General features: G+C 33.9%; 1 protein-coding gene across 2 annotated transcripts; it reads right to left on the reverse strand.

The window, feature by feature from the left end:
* Window positions 1-3,781: 3,781 nt before the first annotated feature.
* Window positions 3,782-19,106, reverse strand: LOC109092535 (sodium-coupled neutral amino acid transporter 3-like). 2 transcript variants are annotated; one of them, XM_042726568.1, is made up of 15 exons: window positions 19,026-19,106; window positions 18,849-18,930; window positions 18,587-18,702; window positions 15,337-15,410; window positions 14,571-14,663; window positions 13,867-13,948; window positions 9,519-9,601; window positions 9,035-9,093; window positions 7,767-7,940; window positions 7,605-7,684; window positions 7,417-7,517; window positions 6,836-6,960; window positions 5,823-5,967; window positions 4,935-5,038; window positions 3,782-4,163 (listed from the first exon to the last, which is right to left on the reverse strand). In XM_042726568.1, the coding sequence occupies exons 3-15, from the start codon at window positions 18,676-18,678 to the stop codon at window positions 4,059-4,061; spliced, it is 1,317 nt and encodes a 438-aa protein (XP_042582502.1). In that variant the 5' UTR covers window positions 18,679-18,702; window positions 18,849-18,930; window positions 19,026-19,106; the 3' UTR covers window positions 3,782-4,058. The 2 variants fall into 2 exon arrangements, with proteins under 2 accessions (XP_042582502.1, XP_042582501.1); XM_042726567.1 differs by having other exon boundaries at window positions 18,849-18,933; window positions 19,026-19,103.
* Between the last annotated feature and the right edge of the window lie 472 nt (window positions 19,107-19,578).

A 19,578-nucleotide genomic window follows, 5' to 3' on the forward strand; every position in this document is an offset into this window, starting at 1 on the left:
ACCCACTGATGAACAACTGCGAGTGAATTGTGGGAAATGCAGTAGTTTTCTGCTGTTTCCGAACAACTACAGTAAGTACGGGATGTTCGATTCATTTTAGCGAATCGGTTTGCTCAGATGGCTCAATGAACTAGTTAAAAATGATTCACTGGTTCTTTAAAAGCGTAACTCAAGTTTAATAGATATCTAATATAATAATATAATTGTTATTCATGTGGTGTAGTTTAAATAATAATAAGAAACATTCACACAAAAGGCACAAAATTTTAATACATAAATTCAGTTTTAATAATGTTTCTGTTGGTTTACAGAAACATAAATTCAATCAAACAATCTTATCTATGTAATACTTTTTCCTTCAAAGGTTATTTAAAAAATGTACTTTTCATGAACAAGTAATTACAAGTATAAAGTTATCTGCATACTATATTTAGCATGCTCTCAATTTGCAACTTTGTTTATCACTATTGTGCTACATGTAAAATTTTATTTCATCGACATTGTAAATATATAGTATTTGTTATCTTAAATTCATCTTTCATTTTCACTTTGTTTCTTAAGAAAGAAAGAAAGAAAAGGAAGTGGCATATCGATAAAAAATACTATGTATCGCTATGTAATCTAATCATGTTATATAATGTGTTAAATAAATGTCTTTAAGATGTGACTCACATGGATAGCCTACTTTGAGTGATGAGCATTCGCTGTGCGAATCAATTCGAATGAAACATTCAATAGGAACCGATTCAAAAGAACCACTCCTTCGCGAATTGAACGTCAAAACTTAGGCCTACAGCACGTTTGGAGTTTAAGTTTTCTTTAAGCTTTAAAGAAACCGGAGAAACCTATTCAAATATTCAGCACTGAGCACACATATACAGATAAATAATAAGAATAATAAATGTAAAATGCCCTTAAATGCAAGTTTAGGATATCCTATCTGACATTTGCCACTTGGATCTGCAAGCATCGCCCTCAAGTGTTAGAAATACTAATCACAGTATTTTACAATCTTAGAAGCCTTAACTAGTCAAAGTGTTCTAGTTTAGATTTACTGACTCATAAGTAAGTCATAAGATAGGCAGGACAGTAAATGCAAAAAAACTCACATACAGGTTTAAAAACAGCTTTTTATTGTCAAAGTGGTTCTGCTATTTACACTATACAAGCTAAATAGGCATCACAAATAAAAGTGGTTCACATTTATATACAATATATACGAATGCACTAAACAATCTATCATATGAACCTAACTGTATCAATTAAATAGGCCTAGATATGTGTGTAAATAATGCTTGGAAAAAAAACAAACTGGTCTGTGTATTCCTTATTGAAAAGAAAAAATCCAGATGATCTGTATGATAAAATATAACAAATGTTAGCAAAACTTGTTTGAAGAAAGGGTATATAAACTGGGCAGCATTGAGACAAATAACCGCAACAGAATTTCAGTTGTACATTTTTTTTGCATTACATATCATATGAATCACATTATAAAATAATCAGTATTCCGTGCCCTTGATTTTATGTTCAATCCAATGTTACTTTGGTTGAAGCAAAAATATCCCCAGCAAGGCTATAACTTGACTAAAATAATATTTAAAAAATAATATTATTATGTTATTAGAATATTAAAATTACAAACTATTATGCATTGTAACCAATAAAAATGCTAAAGTTCAAGGGATATTTAACCAGCACTTAAAGGGATCATTGTATAAAAAAATAAAATAAAAATAAAAAAGTAGGTAGTATCAAAAAGCATCTAAGGTAGCTGGCTATAAAGTCAGGCACTTTTCTTCAGTATATTTAGATATATAATACTTCAAAAAGTACACATTAGAATTAAATGACCAGTTTCAGGAAAATAAAGCAAAAAAAAAAAAAAAAATTCATTGCCATGTTAAATAGTGACTCTTGGGGACCACTGGCATTGTACTTCAATCTCCAGCATAAAGTTCAGTTTGTTTTTTGGTTGACAATGCAAACAGAACTAAGATGTCTCATACATCACAAATAAAAGTCCATTCCTTATCTAATTTTTTGTCATTAATGTGGTGAAATTAACTGCATGCTCACTTCTGTTGCAGTTTTCTCATTGTGTACCAATATCTGCCACTACCATCCCATCTAGTCATCAGTCGGCACATAATATTTGCACAACTTATTGTACAACAGGATTGCACAGCATAATATTTTGGCAGAATCTCAACTAATTTCAATTTTGAAAGCATCACATGAACCACTGAGTAAGAGCGAGATATTTCAAACTCCAAATAAGCAACAAGTTTCCTTCAAACTAAAAAAATACTGGTGCCTTTCATGCATTTCAGCTGGTTCATTAACTACTGCTAATACCAAAACAAGGTCCACAAATACTCAGATTACAAGAAAGTTTAAACACATTTGTAAAAAAAAAAAAAAAAAAAGAAAAATGAAAGAAAGAAAACATTTACAACTTTTTCATGTGAGATATTGAGAGCAGCTTCTAGAAAGAGTTCACCCAGAAAATGCAAATTTGCTGAAAATGTACTCACCCTCAGGTGATCCAAGATATAGATGAGTTTGTTTCTTCATCAGAAAAGATTTGGAGAAATTTACCATAACATCACTTGCTCGCCAAATTATGGATCCTCTGCAATTGATGGATTGGAGTGGTGTGGATTACTTGTGGATTATTGTGATGTTTTTATCAGCTGTTTGGACTCTCATTCTGACGGCACCCATTCACTGTAGAGGATCCATTGGTGAGCAAGTGATGCAATGCTACATTTCCCCAAATCTGTTCCCATGAACAAATAAACTCATCTATATCTTCAATGACCTGAGGGTGAGTATATTTTCAGTTAATTTTAATTTTGAGGTGAACTATTCCTTTAATATGATTGTTGGAATTGTAATACAGGGGAGATTCTGTCTATTTCAAGTAAAATATGGTTTTGTACATGTATATGAGGTCCATATCTAGCGTTTGTGTAAATGACCTTGAGTATGCAGGCATCATGATCTTCAACACAACACAAACAAAAATGATAAAGGACACTGTCATTGTACTCGTTAATACTATAACACTAATACTTTTACACTAATACTCATCCAGTGAACTGCTAAATATTTTCGATACAATTAAATAAATACATTTTTCACTGTTCAAATCTCCATGTGATTAAGGCACGCCTTGCATTCTATGACTACTGTGCATACTTTAGGAAAACAGAAAATTTACCTCATGATAGTTTGAATATAGAAATCCTTCGCTTTGGCACAGTGAAATTGTGCGATATGATAAACTCCACTCTCACTTGACCGAAAACACTAGAAGTTACCTGAAATAGGTGGCAATGTGACCACCTATTTCAGGTAAGAGAGTAAACCATCTACCGATCCATCATTACCAAACTACCCGCTTCATTCAACTCCCAGAGAGCAATCGAAACCTCTACAATATCCTTGTTCAATGGCCAAAGTAATACGCAGAATTAAATATCTAAAAATCTGATATATAGATAGCTATTGTACAATGAATTTGCTGTCACTTAAAAGAAATCTTATGTGTTTCTACAGTACTTGCAGTCAGTCGTGTCAAGAATAAGAGCTCTGGATTGATAAAAAAAAAGAGTGAGAGTTAATAAAAATAACGACAAGCAAACTGAACCCATAATGGCATATTTCTACAGGTTAAGTGAGGATGCACTAACCCTTCAATAAATAAAAAAATCTCTGCCCAAATAGACAAGATCAGCACATTTACAGATTTTAAAATATAAAACATCAGTCTGAATTTATCAAAAGGTTTTTTTTTTTTAAGAGTAATGCAATTTTCCCCATTATCTGACGGCAGGCTATCTGTGTTAAATGGGATGTTGATTTGGGTCCCCCTCACCTTTTTTCTTCCCACAGTGGGATAGGGCATCCTCTGTGTCATAACGGGTAGAAAAATATGGATAGAAATACATGAGATCACCTTCCAGTATGTTACATCACTAACCTAACGTATGCCACACACACTCATACAAAGGCATGTACACAAAAACACATTCATCATCAGAGTTTGTCTCCTAGTGGCCACCCAGAGCACTGCTGCTGCCTGTCGTCCAATCAATGATGATGAAGCCCAAGCTCATTATCATAAACAACACGCCCAGTCCAGCAAAACAGGCAGCCTGAAAAAAGATAAAAACATTTTCAGTCATTAATCAAAACAAATCAAATGACTTTCTGCCCAAATTAAGGGGTTGCCTGAACAACTGATGTTTTGATTCAGACTAATTTCTGAACTGATATTTAAATGTTTTAGAAATGTCAAAAAATGTACAGTAACAATGTATTTCTACTATACATCTCTGTCTTTTTTCCAGTAGAAGAGATATAAACAAGTAAATCCTTAGATGTGATGATATAGAGCTGAAGAAAAGCACTCAGATGGGTCGTAACAGAATCAGGGTAACTGGAATAAAGTAGCATAAACCTTGGATCAGTGCAATATAAATTAGTATATACTATCATAGTTTTTGGTAGTATTTTGAATTAAATTTTGTTTTATATATTCTGTTTTCAATTTAATTTTAGTTAAAGTTTTAGTAATTCTTATTTTTTTGACATTTATATATATATTTATTTACTTAGTTTTCTTTCTTTCTTTATATATATATATATATATATATATAGTTTTTATCATTCATTTAGCAACAATCACAAATGTTGCCTTGATGGTCAGTGTTATTTTAGTATGAATTAGATAATATTACTTTTTTGTATTTAATCTTATTTTAGTTAATGTTTATTTTATTTCAAGTAAGAAAATTGTGGTTTTATTGTTCTATATGAACAATATATAAAATAACCCTTTATCAATGTGAAGCTTTTTAAAAAGTTTAAAAAAATGTACTTCCCTGTCTAACTGGGTAGTCATAAATTATACAAACATAACTCACAAAGATTTTAGGAGTAGAGCGCGTTGGCTCTTTATCCTTGGGAACAATACGGATGTAGAAGACAGCAGGGAAGATGAAGATAAGACACGGAGCGGATGTTGCACCTGGAGGAGGAAGAACAGGACAAATACAGATTAGCTAATCAGCTAAATCCAATTAAATCTGACACTGATGACAATTAAACATGACAACAATTAAAATTCCAGCAACGTTCTCCTTGCAGATGAAAATGAGAATGGAAAAGTTAAATGAGAACCCAATGTGAACAGAAACAATTTTATGGTTATCAAAGTGAGACTAGTGGGTCAATGTCAAAGGATTTATTAATTGAAAAATATTTTTTTTTAAGAGAACACATAAAGCTAATTATATAATTTTCTAAACTTTTCATATAGTAAAATTTACAAAGAATGTCAAAATATTTTTTAATAAATATCACAAATTTTAAAAACTGTTCACTGCCCTTTTTACACATAATAAAGGATTTAGTCTTTAAATCCGACAAAATAAAAATAACAATAATTTTAGTTTAGAAACCTGGACAAAAAAAGTTTCATGTCATTGATCTGTTCTGTTTTCCTCTTCATTATGGTCAAAAGGAACCCTGCCACTCACCTTCTTTCCAGTAATATGAGCTAAACACAAAAATATTGATTTAACAGCACAACATTATCTGTTTAAACAAGCAATGGTGACATTTGAAGCGGTTCTCAAGGCCAGAGACAGTGTCAGTGTCCCTTACACACACTGAGAAAGCAGGACAAACAAGTGCCTCCAATGTGAGTCTCTGCTTTGGCATTTCTGACACATGAACAGAATTGTTTCCATCAGAAAGCACATTTGACCACTCTGGATTTTGAGCTGTTGGGTGATGATTGAAGGACTCACCAATGATGCCAAAGATGCCCAGGATGTTGGGAGCGAAGATGACCAGCATATTGATGAAGGTCAGGAGAACAACGGCGATGGCAATGTGTCGGATCCAGTTGAAGGTTTTATTAGGGAACATCATCTCTTGAATGGCTCTTCGCACCTTTGAGAAAAAGTAGCAGATTGAATCTTGAGAATATGTTTATATATTATGAATTTAAGCAACTTTTGAGCCACTTTGAGGTCTTACAGCAAGCTTAATCTGTCCTCCAAATCATGGGCAGCATCAGTCGTTTTATATCACAATAACTTTTAGTTATTTTTGCTGTATTATTCAACCCAGATGATTCATATATTACATCAGTGGATCTTAATCATTTTGACTCCAAGGTCCCACTAACTCTACAACACAAAAATCAAGGCTAGATATATCTGTAATGACAAAACAGCTTGTTTTCAGACTTTTTATGCACAGAAACTGGGAGTGGCATTATATTTAAATAATTAAATACAACAATTGTATATATTTAAAACTAAAAAAAATTCAATACCATAATTCCAGAAGTTTGAAAAAAAAATGTTAACAGTTTTCCTGAGTTTGACATAATTAGAATAACTTATTTTATATAGAATATTTTTCTATGTTCTGTTTAATAATTTTTAACATATCTATATGGTTTTAATTATAGTTTATTTATTTGTTTTAATGTATTATTTTTACAACTAAACAAAGTGTGCTGAGGCCCCCTAGTGGGTCCCGGCCCCCGGGTTGCAAACCACTCTATTACATAACATTGTAGTATTGATTTAAATAATCCAGTGAATTAAATAATACACAAACAAAAGGATGTTTATCTTTTATATTTGATATTATTCCTGGTTATTTAGGCATGAGTAGCAAATCGCAAATGCAATGCAGTTTTTTCTTTACTGTATGATTTATTTTAAATCATCCTGTGGATATACTGTGATAAAAATGTTCAAAACAACACAATCTCTATGATATGAGCATATGAACGTGTTAAACTCACTGGGAAGAGAACGATGGGCACAGTCAGCGTGACGGCGGTGAGCACAGCCAAACGCACGCAGAGGATGAGAGTGTCGTAGGGGTCGATCCTGCTGTATGTGTGCAGAAGCTCGGCCTCAACATTAGCTGCGGAAATATTCAAGAATTCATCTACTTAGTTTCCAGCTTTAATAAAGCATGCTAAGCAGTACATTATGATTTGAATATTTCAAAATGATCTCATGTGAATATTCAATCGCTGAAATAGTAATAACAACTATTTTATAAAGCACCTTAAAAGTAAGCTTCTCAAAGTGCTTACAAAAAAAAGAGAAAAAAAATTAAACAAAGAAACAAAAAAAAGAGAAAAAAAATTAAACAAAGAAAGTACGCATAATGAAAGTATGACTAATATTGATATTAATTTCTTTCTCCAGCCGTTAACAGAAAAATGTTTAAAAATGAACTATGTGTTGCACAATTTACCAAAGCAGGACTGTATTTAATTTCACATGCAATATAATGCATACATAAAACTGGACCAAATGCAAGATCCAGTGTGCTAGTACTAGGAAGGGTCAAATATAAACGTGTTAAACTTACTGTAAAATGTTAGGTATCCAAAGAGAGCAGCAAGGAAGTACATAGTGAACATAATCAGAATGGAAAGGTTGGAAACGTGCTGCATCTTCCTCTGAGTTGGGCTGCAGGGAAAAAACCATGAGATTCCAATTCAATTAGCATAAAACACAGATTACGGTCGCAGTGCTGCTTTAATGCTGTCGACTTACTTGCGCAGCTCAGTGTAGATGGGCAGGACCTCGGGGTGGCAGACAAAAGCGAAGGCGAGAATGGGGATGGTGTATGCAGTCTGTGGGACAGAGAGTGCTGTTTTAGTGTGTTCTGATGCATTTTTCTGTGAATGTAAAAGCAGAAATGAAAATGTGCAATACATGTGTATTGACGGTAAACATCTGCGGGCTGCAGTGGGAGTCGTCCACCATCACATGTCCGTTATGGTAGCCGTGGGCGTGGTTCACTGTCACGTTTGAATGAGCGTGTGCCAGCGTGCTATTGGCTGAAAACTCCTCAAATGGGCACAGGATCTGGAACTTCTTATAGATGACCTAAAGATACAGAAGGCACAGTTCAAATGTAAAATACAGAATATCAACAACAAAAAGACTACTAGGGTTGTCATTTTGGCTATTTTGTGAATGTATGTACTCAACATATAATTCAGTCAAGAACATCAGTACTTCCTGTGTGTGTTCCTCTAAATTACATGACATGAATCAATGAATGAATAATTAACAATCAAAACTAAGGCCATTTTTGAAATGTTTGAATATAGCTGTAATTTAATTTTGATCTTGCGATCTATGTTTTAAAGGTGAAAAAGCCATGTATTTATTGTATGTGTGTATTCCCCTAATTCCCCTAAAGTGGATTGGGGGTGAAATAAATAAATAAATGGCAAACAAACAAACAAACAAACAATAAATAAATAAATAACTAGCCATTTTTCAACATTTATTTATAGTTATGGAATTTCAATCTTGTGATCAGTGTTTCAAATTTGAAAAAAGGCATCCAGTTATTGTGTTTTTATTTCTTATTTAAGCCCATCTCTAATGGCTACATGTCTTGGTGGCTAAAGGAAAGACATAAAAATAGTTATCCCCATTCCACAACAGCAGGTCAAATAGCAAAAAAAAAAAAAACATTATTATTCTTCAATGGGCCGAATACTTCATGACAAACCTTACACTTGTGAAACATTCTAGAGCATCATCATTTTATCCTGAGAGAGTGTAACCAATTAAAACCAATTAAAAGCCTCTGTCATCTTCTTTTGAAGTCAGTCTTAACGAGAGTTTTATGAGTCAGCATTGCTGTGTGTAGATATGATATAATATGTACGCAGTATATTGCTTCCTCTGGGGAAAAATGTGAGGGCGAACAGTTATGTGAAGCTGTGATTCAACACACTCTGAATTATGGATGAGATACAGGGACAGGAAGGTGGTGATTTTTGGTATAAACTGTATATTTTTTGTACCAAATTAATGATTTATAAATGTCTTGATAACTTTAAATTGTTTCTCTGGAATAGCATGCACTTATCAATCATGCTTAATAAGACTAAAAATATTTTGCTCTCATATTAACTTTAGTAATATCTGAACTAATGACAATGATGATGATGGTAAATACTTACTGCACTGAGGAAGAAGACCATGCAGCTGAGCGAAAAACCACTGGCGTAACCAAGGTAACCTGAAAATGTAAATATAGCAAAGTCAATATGGCGTCATGGTGCTACTGTCAATCGACATGCTGTGTACATGCATCCAAGCCTGAATCCCTGCAACTATAAATGCATGAGCTAAGAAAAGCGCAGAGAGTTATCACTCATCGCAGAAGCTAATATGTGCTGGCAGACCCGATCAGACACAAATACTGACAAGGTCAACTTGATTCAATTACTATAAACAAGAAAAACAAAATTGTGTGTGGTTAATTCGGACTGTTGCTGTCAGATTAACATGCTGTACTGGTTTAGCTTACTACTTCACATGAGAACAGAACGTGCTTTTAAAGTGCTTGAACTCATGCTCTGTAATATGAACGGTCCATACAACTGGTTCAAACGTACACGGAAACCCACTTTAATGAGGTGGGGAGAGAAATGATCGACTCACCCAGCTGTTTCATTAGAGCCAAAGGCAGGATGACAGAGAGAGACACAAGCACCACCAAGTAGTTTCCATTGAGATACCATTCCCTACAGAAACAGACAATTCAAGAAATGTCAAATGCAAAAGAAATTTTTTTTACTGCGATTTCAGTTTAGATCAATTATTTGAAACAGTTAACACAACAATTTACTGAAAAACATCAAACAGAGGCATCAGTTTCTGTAAATGACTGTCACCATTATGGTGAGTAATGTTCACTTTGGCTATGAACTTATTTACTTTTAATTTTCTCCCAGCAGTATAAATGTGTTTCAGTGTTACATCAAAGATAAACTTACTCTTTGTCTGATCATTACTTGCCATTTCCACTATATGTGGCCATTTTAAATTACAGATATAAAAAATATAATAATTTTATAGATAATTATTTGCTCAATATATAAAAGTGAAAACGTTTTTTAAAAAGTTCTAAAAAAGTATATTAAGTTTTTCATTAAAATTAAAAGTTTGGGGTCAGTGAGAGTATTTTTTTAATTATTACTTTTATTCATCAAAGATGCTTTAAATTGATCAAAAGTGACAAAGCCATTTGTAATGTAACAAAAGTTAAAAATATATATATATTTTAAATGAATGCTGTTCTTTTGAACATGCATCATTGATATTGCATCAATGAAAATAAGAAATTTTTTTTTGAGCAGCAAATCAGCATATCATATTATGATTTCTGGAGGATCATGTGACACAAGACTGAGAGTAATGATGCTGAATATTCAGCTTTGCGTCACAGGAATAAATTACATTTTAATACATATTCAAATAGAAAATAGTTATTTAGAATTGTAATAATTTTTCACAATATTACAGTTTTACCATATTTTTAATCAAATAAATGCAGCTATAAGCATAAGAGTCTTTCAAAAATATTTAAAAAATCTTACCAACCTCAAACTTTTCAACAGTAGTGTACACTAATTTCAAAATATGGTTATCATATCTGCTAAACTTATAGTAAGAGCTGTAAATGAGCATGAATAAAAAGGGCAACAAAATACTACAGAAACAGACAATTCAAGAAATGTCAAATGCAAAAAGAAATTTTTTTTATTTAGATTTCTGTTTTTATGTTTTTTTGCCTGTGTGACAAACTAACAGCATCTTCACTTGTGTGGCTGTGAAAAACATCTACACTATTCCAGAATCAACCTGTCTAACTCCATCTGATTCCAGTCTGAGTCTGCGATTCTCGTGATTTATGAGACTGCATGTTGTATTTGCTGTGGCCACTAGCGACACAGACCATATAATATCATGCCCAGAGCTGACTGCAGCATGGCACAGTTTCCGCTCCTGGATTCAAGTAACCACCACACTGTGAACACGAGGACACACACACAGAGTCACATGGTGTTGTGCAGTGTGTAGATCCAGGCCTTGTTTGAGACTCCTCTATTTTCAGACACTCTCAGAAACTCCCCACTTGTCCCGGCATTCAGACACTAAAAGGGAACTAAATGTTTGATATAGCGTACGATAGAAGGTGTGTTCGATTTCATGCAGCACTGCACAGACTGATCGGCGGAAGTAGCCGCTTGCAGTAGAGGGCAGAGTTGAAAACGGACATAACTGCAGACCGGAGATCTCCAAAATGCGGTGTGAACTCCAAAAGTGGCCAGTACCTCGAAAATGGGGCGGGGTCTCTTTGCACAAAGGCTCTGGCTTTGGCCAATTGTTATTGACTTACATTTCAAAATAAAACTTTATAAAGTAAAAATTGTTTCTAATTAATCTAAAATAAAATATGCTATATAAATAAATATTTTCCGTGAGAGCGGAGCCCAAAGTTCGTGGCCAGTGTTGTTCGGACCGGAGTTTGAACTTCTGCATAATAAACGGGAATCACCCATGAGCTCTCCCGCGAGCCGTCTCAGCGCAGGGGAAAGATTTTACTCTATTGCTTTGTTTTAGCCAACGGGGGCGTCCCAGGGATCGAAATTCACAGGGAAGGTGGGGACAGTGACGCTGGGTGTAACTAAAAAGTTGACATTGTCCGGTGAGGTCCGGATGGGAAGTTACGGAATGGCCTGGCCCTTGGGCCTCCCCCTAAATTTGGAATCATATCACACCAAACTATTTTGGGTAAAATGCTTTGTCCTGTAAACTATATATATATATAAAAAAAGAAAAACATCACCAGCTACTAAATTCAAATCTGCGTTCGCTGGTTGGCACAGAGCCAGAGACAGGCACTGCACATTTTAACCAATCACATACGATTCTGTTGAGTTTATGAATACAAGGACCAATCAGAGGTCTAAAAACAGAGATTTGTGAGCATTATTGCTATTGAGGATGTTAGAATAAACCCAAAACACACGTGATTGTTGTCATGCGGTGAATCTGTTCAATCGTGAAACAGCTGTGTCGTCATCAGAGCTCCTGCAGCTGTTCTGGAGAAACTGCTCCAGCTGAGTCAGCCGGCTGCTCTCGGAGCGCTCTTGTGGTGCTTTGATGCCACACGTGACAGTCACGTGGCATCGGCGCAGTCTCAAGTCAGACAAAATTTCTAACTGGCATGCACTGCTTCAAGTCAGATTGCGATCGATCTGCGCAGTGCTGCATGAAGTCGAACACACCTACAGGCATGTGCTATGAGTGAAGCAGACACGAACACATGCTGAACTGAGTGCTGTGCCTGCCTGTGATGAGGAGATTGTGAATAAAAAAATTCATATTAGTCGAATTTAATATAAACATATGCATTTGAATGCAAAAATAGTACAATCAAATGTTAGGTAATAATATTATTATTATTATTATTATTATAAATAATATTAATAATATTAATAATATTAGAATATTAATAATAAAATACTATTAGAATATTAATAATAAAATAATATTAATATTATGAATTGTATTTATAACTCGCTTTATATTCACACAGAATCCCAAAGTGCTACAAATTAAAAACAAGAAAAAATATTAAGAATCATTCAAAGGCTTTGCGAAAAAGGTAGGTTTTGAGGCCACGTTTAGCCCACAACACCTCCCCCTAGATGCCAGGTTGAGATTTTTGAGTGTTTGCCCCCAGTGGACCACAGGTATTCGACCTCAGCGGTGACATCGTCAGCTCATAATGACTGTACATGTCTACACCTACAGCTACAGAGTAGACATGTGCAGGTATTCAGTAATGCGATATATCGTGGTAATGAATATGCACGATATTGTTATCGTGGGCACTTCTAAATACCGTAAATAATTATATATTACAAATTATTCAAAATTTTGAATGCATTTTAAGAATACTTTTCCCATCAACTGGTCAAAAGGCACAACACCGCTGTACGCTGCTTGAAAGAGTGTGCACTCTGATGTAAACAAGCATGCATGAGAAGCACATGGGGAACACAATGAAAGCACATTCACTCTCTGACAGCAGATGGCGCTAAACTGCAGAAAATGCAGTCCTTTCCTTGGAAACCCCATAAATGAAGCAGCTGCACTACTTTATAAAACATATTTAAATAATTTTAAATAGCCATTCAGATTTGTGTATTCGATATGGTGTTCATCACAGCGCCAAATACTTAAATATTTAGACTTAATAGGCTATTTATTTTCAATTTTTTTTTTTTATCTGGACTACAACATGCCCTAGATATTGTTTGAAAGTGTTTTGATTCTTTATTGTTCATTCACACTTTACATTAGGGCTTCATTAGTTAACATTAGTTAACAAACTGCCAATGAAAAAATCTTCTGATACTATAATTAATTACTATAATTAATCTTAGGGATTCCAATATTTAATAACACGTTGAAAGTTGCAACTGTGTTATTTAATGAGCTAACATGAACTAAGACTTGTATTTTTTAACAAAGATTAATAACTTCTGTAGCAAATGTAGCTATTGCTCGTTGTGAATGCATTAACTAAGGTTAACTAATGAGGTCCTATTGTCAAGTGATACCTATAGGTCTTTATAATTCTTTTGCACTTTAATCTTTGTAAAACTTTTAACTTTATATATTTTTCTGTATTGTTTTATTGTATTTAAATGTTCAGTTATTTTTATTATAGGAAAAAATGTATTTAACCTGTTATACTGTATTATGACCACTTTTTTAAAACTAAATTTCAATACCGTGACAATACTGTATACCGTGATAAAAGCATTAGCAATTAATCGCAACAGGAAAATGTGATACTGGCATATCCCTACTACAGAGTAAAAGGAGATTTGTCAATTCATTCACATTTAACTGGCAAAATGGCACGATGAGCAAAAGTCAAGATCTTCTCATTTCATTTCAGCATTTTACCGCGACGCTCTAAAGTCCTTACCCTGAATTGGTATCTGCTTTCAAAAACGCCTGCAGGACCAGCGGGAACTCTGACTTGATGATGTATAAGTAACTGGACATGGCTATAGGAAAGACAAAAATGAGTAAATTACAAGAATCACATTCAAAAGAATATAACCGTCAGGGGTTTATGCTGATTTTTTATGCTCATTTTGCTTGCTGTATTCTGCTGGAACTATAAAACTATAAAAATCTATAAAACTTAAGAAAAAAACTATAAATATATATTTTAAATATAAATATACTTTTTTAAATATATATTGCTTTTAACTTTTGGAAAATGTACAACTTTGCAATATATAAAAATGTATTTATTTTGTATTTTATAAATGTATTTATGCACACACACACACAAATATATATATATATATAATATATATATATATATAATATATATATATATATATATATATATATATATATACACACACATATATAGTGTTAATTATCAGCAATCAGCAAGTTTCATAATTTTGCCAATTCAGAAAGTGTGTGAATAAAAGTACAGGTATGGAAATGAACTGGCAAAAGCAGAGAGGAAAATCTAAAAATTAATGAAATGAAGAGAAAAGACAGAATCAAGATGAATAAACAAGATCTGTCACATCTATAAAAAAAAATATGAATAAAGAAACTGTCTGGAGACCGTCAGTTTGGGCTAATTTAATGTCAGATTTTCTGTACCTCCAATGTTTTGAAGAGTGATTGCGATTCCGGCTGCCATCTTCCCTGTCATTCCGAAGGCCCTGAATCCCAGCTGTTCATAAGATCTGATTCCTGGAAATAAATGTCAGTAAAACATGAAGAAAGAGACAAATCTCACCACCGGAGCCAAGTTTCCACAAAACACCGTATCTCATGTTATGATAATCGTTGCCTGCGGTCACTGCAGTTTAACATGAAAACTCAGTAAGCCCTAAAATGGTGTTTTCAGAAAGGAAATGCCATCACAACAATACACAAACAATGCCATCCACTGCACATAAAATGCTTTAAAACAGCATAAGTAATCATCGAAAAAGAAATCTCTTTTTATTATGACTATTTATAATACATAGTGCGATGCCACATATTACAATTACGTGTTTAACAGAAAGAATGGTGAATATATATATATATATATATGTTATAAAATGTAATTATAATTAAATTATAAATATTATTAAATTATTTAATTGGCCAGTTGATGAATAAATTATAATATGAGCTATTAGTGGTAACCTCAAATTAATGGCAAGTTTATTGATTAACTGGTCTGTTAAAATCCTTTGTCCAGTGTTACTGTTTTATCTTCACTATATTTAACCACCGTCATATTTCAGGGAATTTATTTTCAATTTTCAATAAAAACGCAGTTAATTCAGTAACTGTGTGTTAACTTTAATACATCTGTCCACCTGATGAGGACACAACCATACAACACACTGATGGAGAAAAAGCCTCATCTTACCCACAACACCTGAGGACTTCAGCAGGAGGTGAATAGAATAGCAGGAGAGACCAGCTACAGCCGTGAGGAGAAACCTGAAGACAAAATACAACCACAATCACAATCACTCACATCTGTACAACAGCATCTACACCTACTAAACCTAATGTACAGTGTCTTTAGAAATAGAACCATAGAAATCTTCCAAGAAGAACCGTCAAAGTTCCTCTTTTGAAAATGAATGTACAACTTTATACTTACCAAAATGACTTTGGCAGACATTTTAAATAAAAGCAGTATTAGATATTTAAGATTCTAAACTAGAACCACTCAAATACAAAGCGTACAGCTGGAGTTCCCAGTGCACTTCATGCATGCTTTATACCTTTTTCAGATGTATTAATGCTGTTGTTGAGTAAGATTTACTTCTGAATGAATCTTGGGAAAGTGCCAGTGTTTGTATTGGAACCAAAAAAGTACATCTGCTGATAAACTATTCTGTGAAACCCTGTGATCAAACACACCACCAACCAATTTAACCAATTCATCGCGTTCTTTTCTTTTAGCGTGTGTAATGGAAAGTCTGGGTTTGCCAACTTTGAGGAAGGTAATTCTGATAAAAGCTTTATCTACACAACGGTGGAAAGCGATTAGTGTACTTTCCCCCCAGGAGGCAAACTGTCCCTGAAGTTAGTGTATTGCAAGTCTATTTGGAAGACAGGTACCTGATAAATGGCAAGTAATTAACAATGGGCACGAGCTCCATAACAACTCTATTCAAATGTTCTCATGGACTATTGACAGCTGCCTACCAATTCAGTATGCAAGAGGAAGTCCCCTCAATGTGCTCCACACATCTTCGTTTAAACACAAATATGTCTTTATTTATACACACATGCTATATGTATTTTATTTATATGGCTCTTTATATATTGACTATAAGTGGAATTATAAACATTAGTCCTTTTATTTAAAAAAGCTGATGCAAAAAGACCTTCAGACTATTTTCAGCTCAGTTTAGAGGAAATTCCACTATTTAAAAAAGTTCTAAAATATCCCCCTCATCTGATAATAATGTTCATCAGATAAACAATCACAAATCCTGGTCACGTTGTGCTGCAAAATTGAAAAGAATAAGCACTAAGAAAAATGTTGATTCAAGTTATTTTAGTATCACTGCGATACTGATTTTGCATTTTGTTTTGTTTTAAAATTTTCCATTTGCGTTTTAGTACTTTTGTTTTGTGTTTTTGTCATTTTTAATTTTAGTTTTTGGGTCCTTTGTACAATATTTATTATTTTTTTATGTTAGTTTTAGTTATTTAGTACATCTAAACTAAATTAAAATGAGAAATGTTGCCTTGGCAACAACCTGAAATAAAAACCTTTAAATATTTTATTTTGTTTCTGTTAATGTTTAATTTAATGTAACCAACAGGTTTTTTATGGCTTCAATTTTTGTTTTAGGTAACTATAATAACCCTGATTTTTAGGGAGAGAAAAATCCTTTGCACATCGACATCGTTTTTTACTGAATATGACCAGGTCTGGTTTTGTTTGATTCACTCATGAACATAATCACTTGCAAATACTATTTTTCTAGACTGCATGCTTCATATGAAAAGCAAACATTCACAAAATGTTAATTTCAAACATGCCTTCCTTAATGAGACTCAAATCAAAATTTAAGTCATCTCCTGATGACAGCTGCTTACAAATATCCCAGAAAACCCATTTTTTCATTAATAGGTTTTTTTATTTTTGTGGTGTTTATTTTTTGGAGATTGTGGATTTGATAAAATTGACTTTGTAGAGGTGTGTGTGGAGTTTGTTGCGTGATGTTTTTGATGAATTTAGGTTGATGAATTTGTTGTTATGTATATGTTAGGAAGAAGCAGTCTTGGCCTGTTGGGTAACTTGATCAGTGGTATTCAGTTCCCTGTAACCTGACTGGAGCTGCGGACGCCTCAGACGTCTCCCGCTCTCCTCCCCCTGCCAACGACGGGCCGCGAGAGAAACCAAATATGACAACTATATTTGGATGGGGGCGGGGGTTTCTAAAAAGAAGGATGTGTTTGGAGAAGGGAGGAGGCGTGGTCAGTCCAGGTCATGGCCTTCTTGGGGCCGTGGATAGATGAGAGGGGTGGAGCTAAACAGTGGAAAATTTTAGGAAGGAGGGAAATAAAGAGTAAATGGCAGATCACTCAAACGCATGTTATTATTAGACACTTAATATATTTTGTATTACATATAAAATTAGAAATCTTTTTTTAACAATATAAGTGCTATGACTCTTTATCAATTTAACACGTCCTTGCTAAATAAAAGTATTGATTTCTGTCAAGAAAAGAAAGAATAACATTTACTGTCCCCAAACTTTTGAATGGAAATGTATACAAAAGATTTCTATTTTTAAACATATGCTGTTCTTTGTAACTTTTTATTCATCAAAAAATCCTAAAGTATCACAGGTTCCAAAAAGAAGCAACTGTTTCCAACATTTATAATAAATCAGCATCTTAAATTTATTTTTAAGGGATCTTGTTCAGCTTTGCATCACAGGGATAAGTTATATTTTAAAGTATATTAAATAGAAATCCATTATTTTAAATTGCTATAATATTTCACATTATTACTGTATTTTTGATCAAATAAATACAGCCTTGATAAGCACAAAAAATGTCTTACAAAGTATTAGTAAAAATATTAGTTTTATATAACTTAAATACACAAATAATTATTTATTGTTGCAAAATAAATATAATAAATGACCGGGCTAACTGCATATTATCCCTTTCTTTAAACCACTTTAAGAAGCAGACTGATGAAACATAATATCTTTAATTTAATCAATGAAATAATTTCACTGACATACATTTGAAGTACTTTAAAACCCCTGAAACATGGGCTGATTTAAAAAAAAAAGGCCAAATGGTGGTTTACGTATCATTTAATATAACATAACGGGGCAAAAACCCTTTCTGGTACACGATCAACATTAACAGCCTCCAAAGGGGAACACTCAATTATTCAAGAGCATGTCTGGAAAAATAACACATGTAAAACAATACTTTAATTACCATAGCAATTAGACAGCCAGTGGTGTGCCAAATGCTTGACATTCAGATTCATTGAGGGCTGGACGTGGCAGGTTCATTTGCATGACTATGAGAGGATTCACTGATGCTTCACATCAGAACAAACATCCAACAATCAATGACTTTTTTCTGCCAATCTGTCATTAAGAGAGTAATGAAGGGGTTTCACTTACAAGAAAAGCAGTATGCCAGTATTGGCCATAGCGTAGGCCAATCCCAGTATCCCACTGCCCATAATGGCATTGCCCAAATTGAAGACGGACATGCCAAAAGAGGTCTTCCCCTCAAACTAAGAGAGGAAATGAAACTGATGAGCAACTAAAACAGAAAAACATGACAAAAGCACTGCTACAACAGCTGACTGAGAACATCAACACAGTCAAATATCATTCAGTTTCTATCTGTGCTTTCGGTTGAAATGCTGAACATACTTACATCAGTGAAACGTGGCTTCTTTCCCTCGCCGTTGGGCAGGAACTCAATGTTCTCAGCAAGTGTGCTGCCAGGATCATCAAACCTGCTGGACGGATGACAGTCGACATTTAATCGACAATGACCTTGCAAGCTGCATCAGTTCATCTAGTAGTCATTGGTTTCCTGTTATTGACGTACCTGCCGTGATGGGAACCGTTTCTGAGGGTTGATAGAGAGTGTGAGAAGGTCCATCATCGAGCAGGAAAAAGAGGGTAAACAGAGAGTGTGAGAAGGTCCATCATCGAGCAGATAGTGTTTTTACGATACAAATCATTGAGTGTAAAGTTTAAATTTGAAATTTGAAAAATCAAAAGCAAGAGGTTTTTTTTGTGGAAATAAGTGATTTGAGTAAGCACAGGAGTATACTGTCTAGCTCGTTTAAAAGTTTGCAGGGAAAAGACTTCAGGACAGAAGCACAGAGTGGCCTGGACACAGTGAATGAGGACCACTGTTTATAAAGTGGCCTGGTTCTTCATGCAGGTGAGAATATTTAAAGGTTATTAATGTATGCTTCTATCTTTTATTTTATTAATTGTCTATGAAGTTTTTTCTGATATGTCATGACCTTTCCCATTGGGAAGGACACTCATTTCTGATCTAACAGGTTCCATGGTGGAAGTAGTCGATATCCCACGCGTGAGTTGTCAGATACCAAATTGCTGAAAAATATCAAAATTTGAAACTATATGAA

The sequence above is a fragment of the Cyprinus carpio genome, chromosome B6 (genome assembly GCF_018340385.1).
Source record: "Cyprinus carpio isolate SPL01 chromosome B6, ASM1834038v1, whole genome shotgun sequence".
Taxonomy (NCBI): Eukaryota; Metazoa; Chordata; class Actinopteri; order Cypriniformes; family Cyprinidae; genus Cyprinus; species Cyprinus carpio.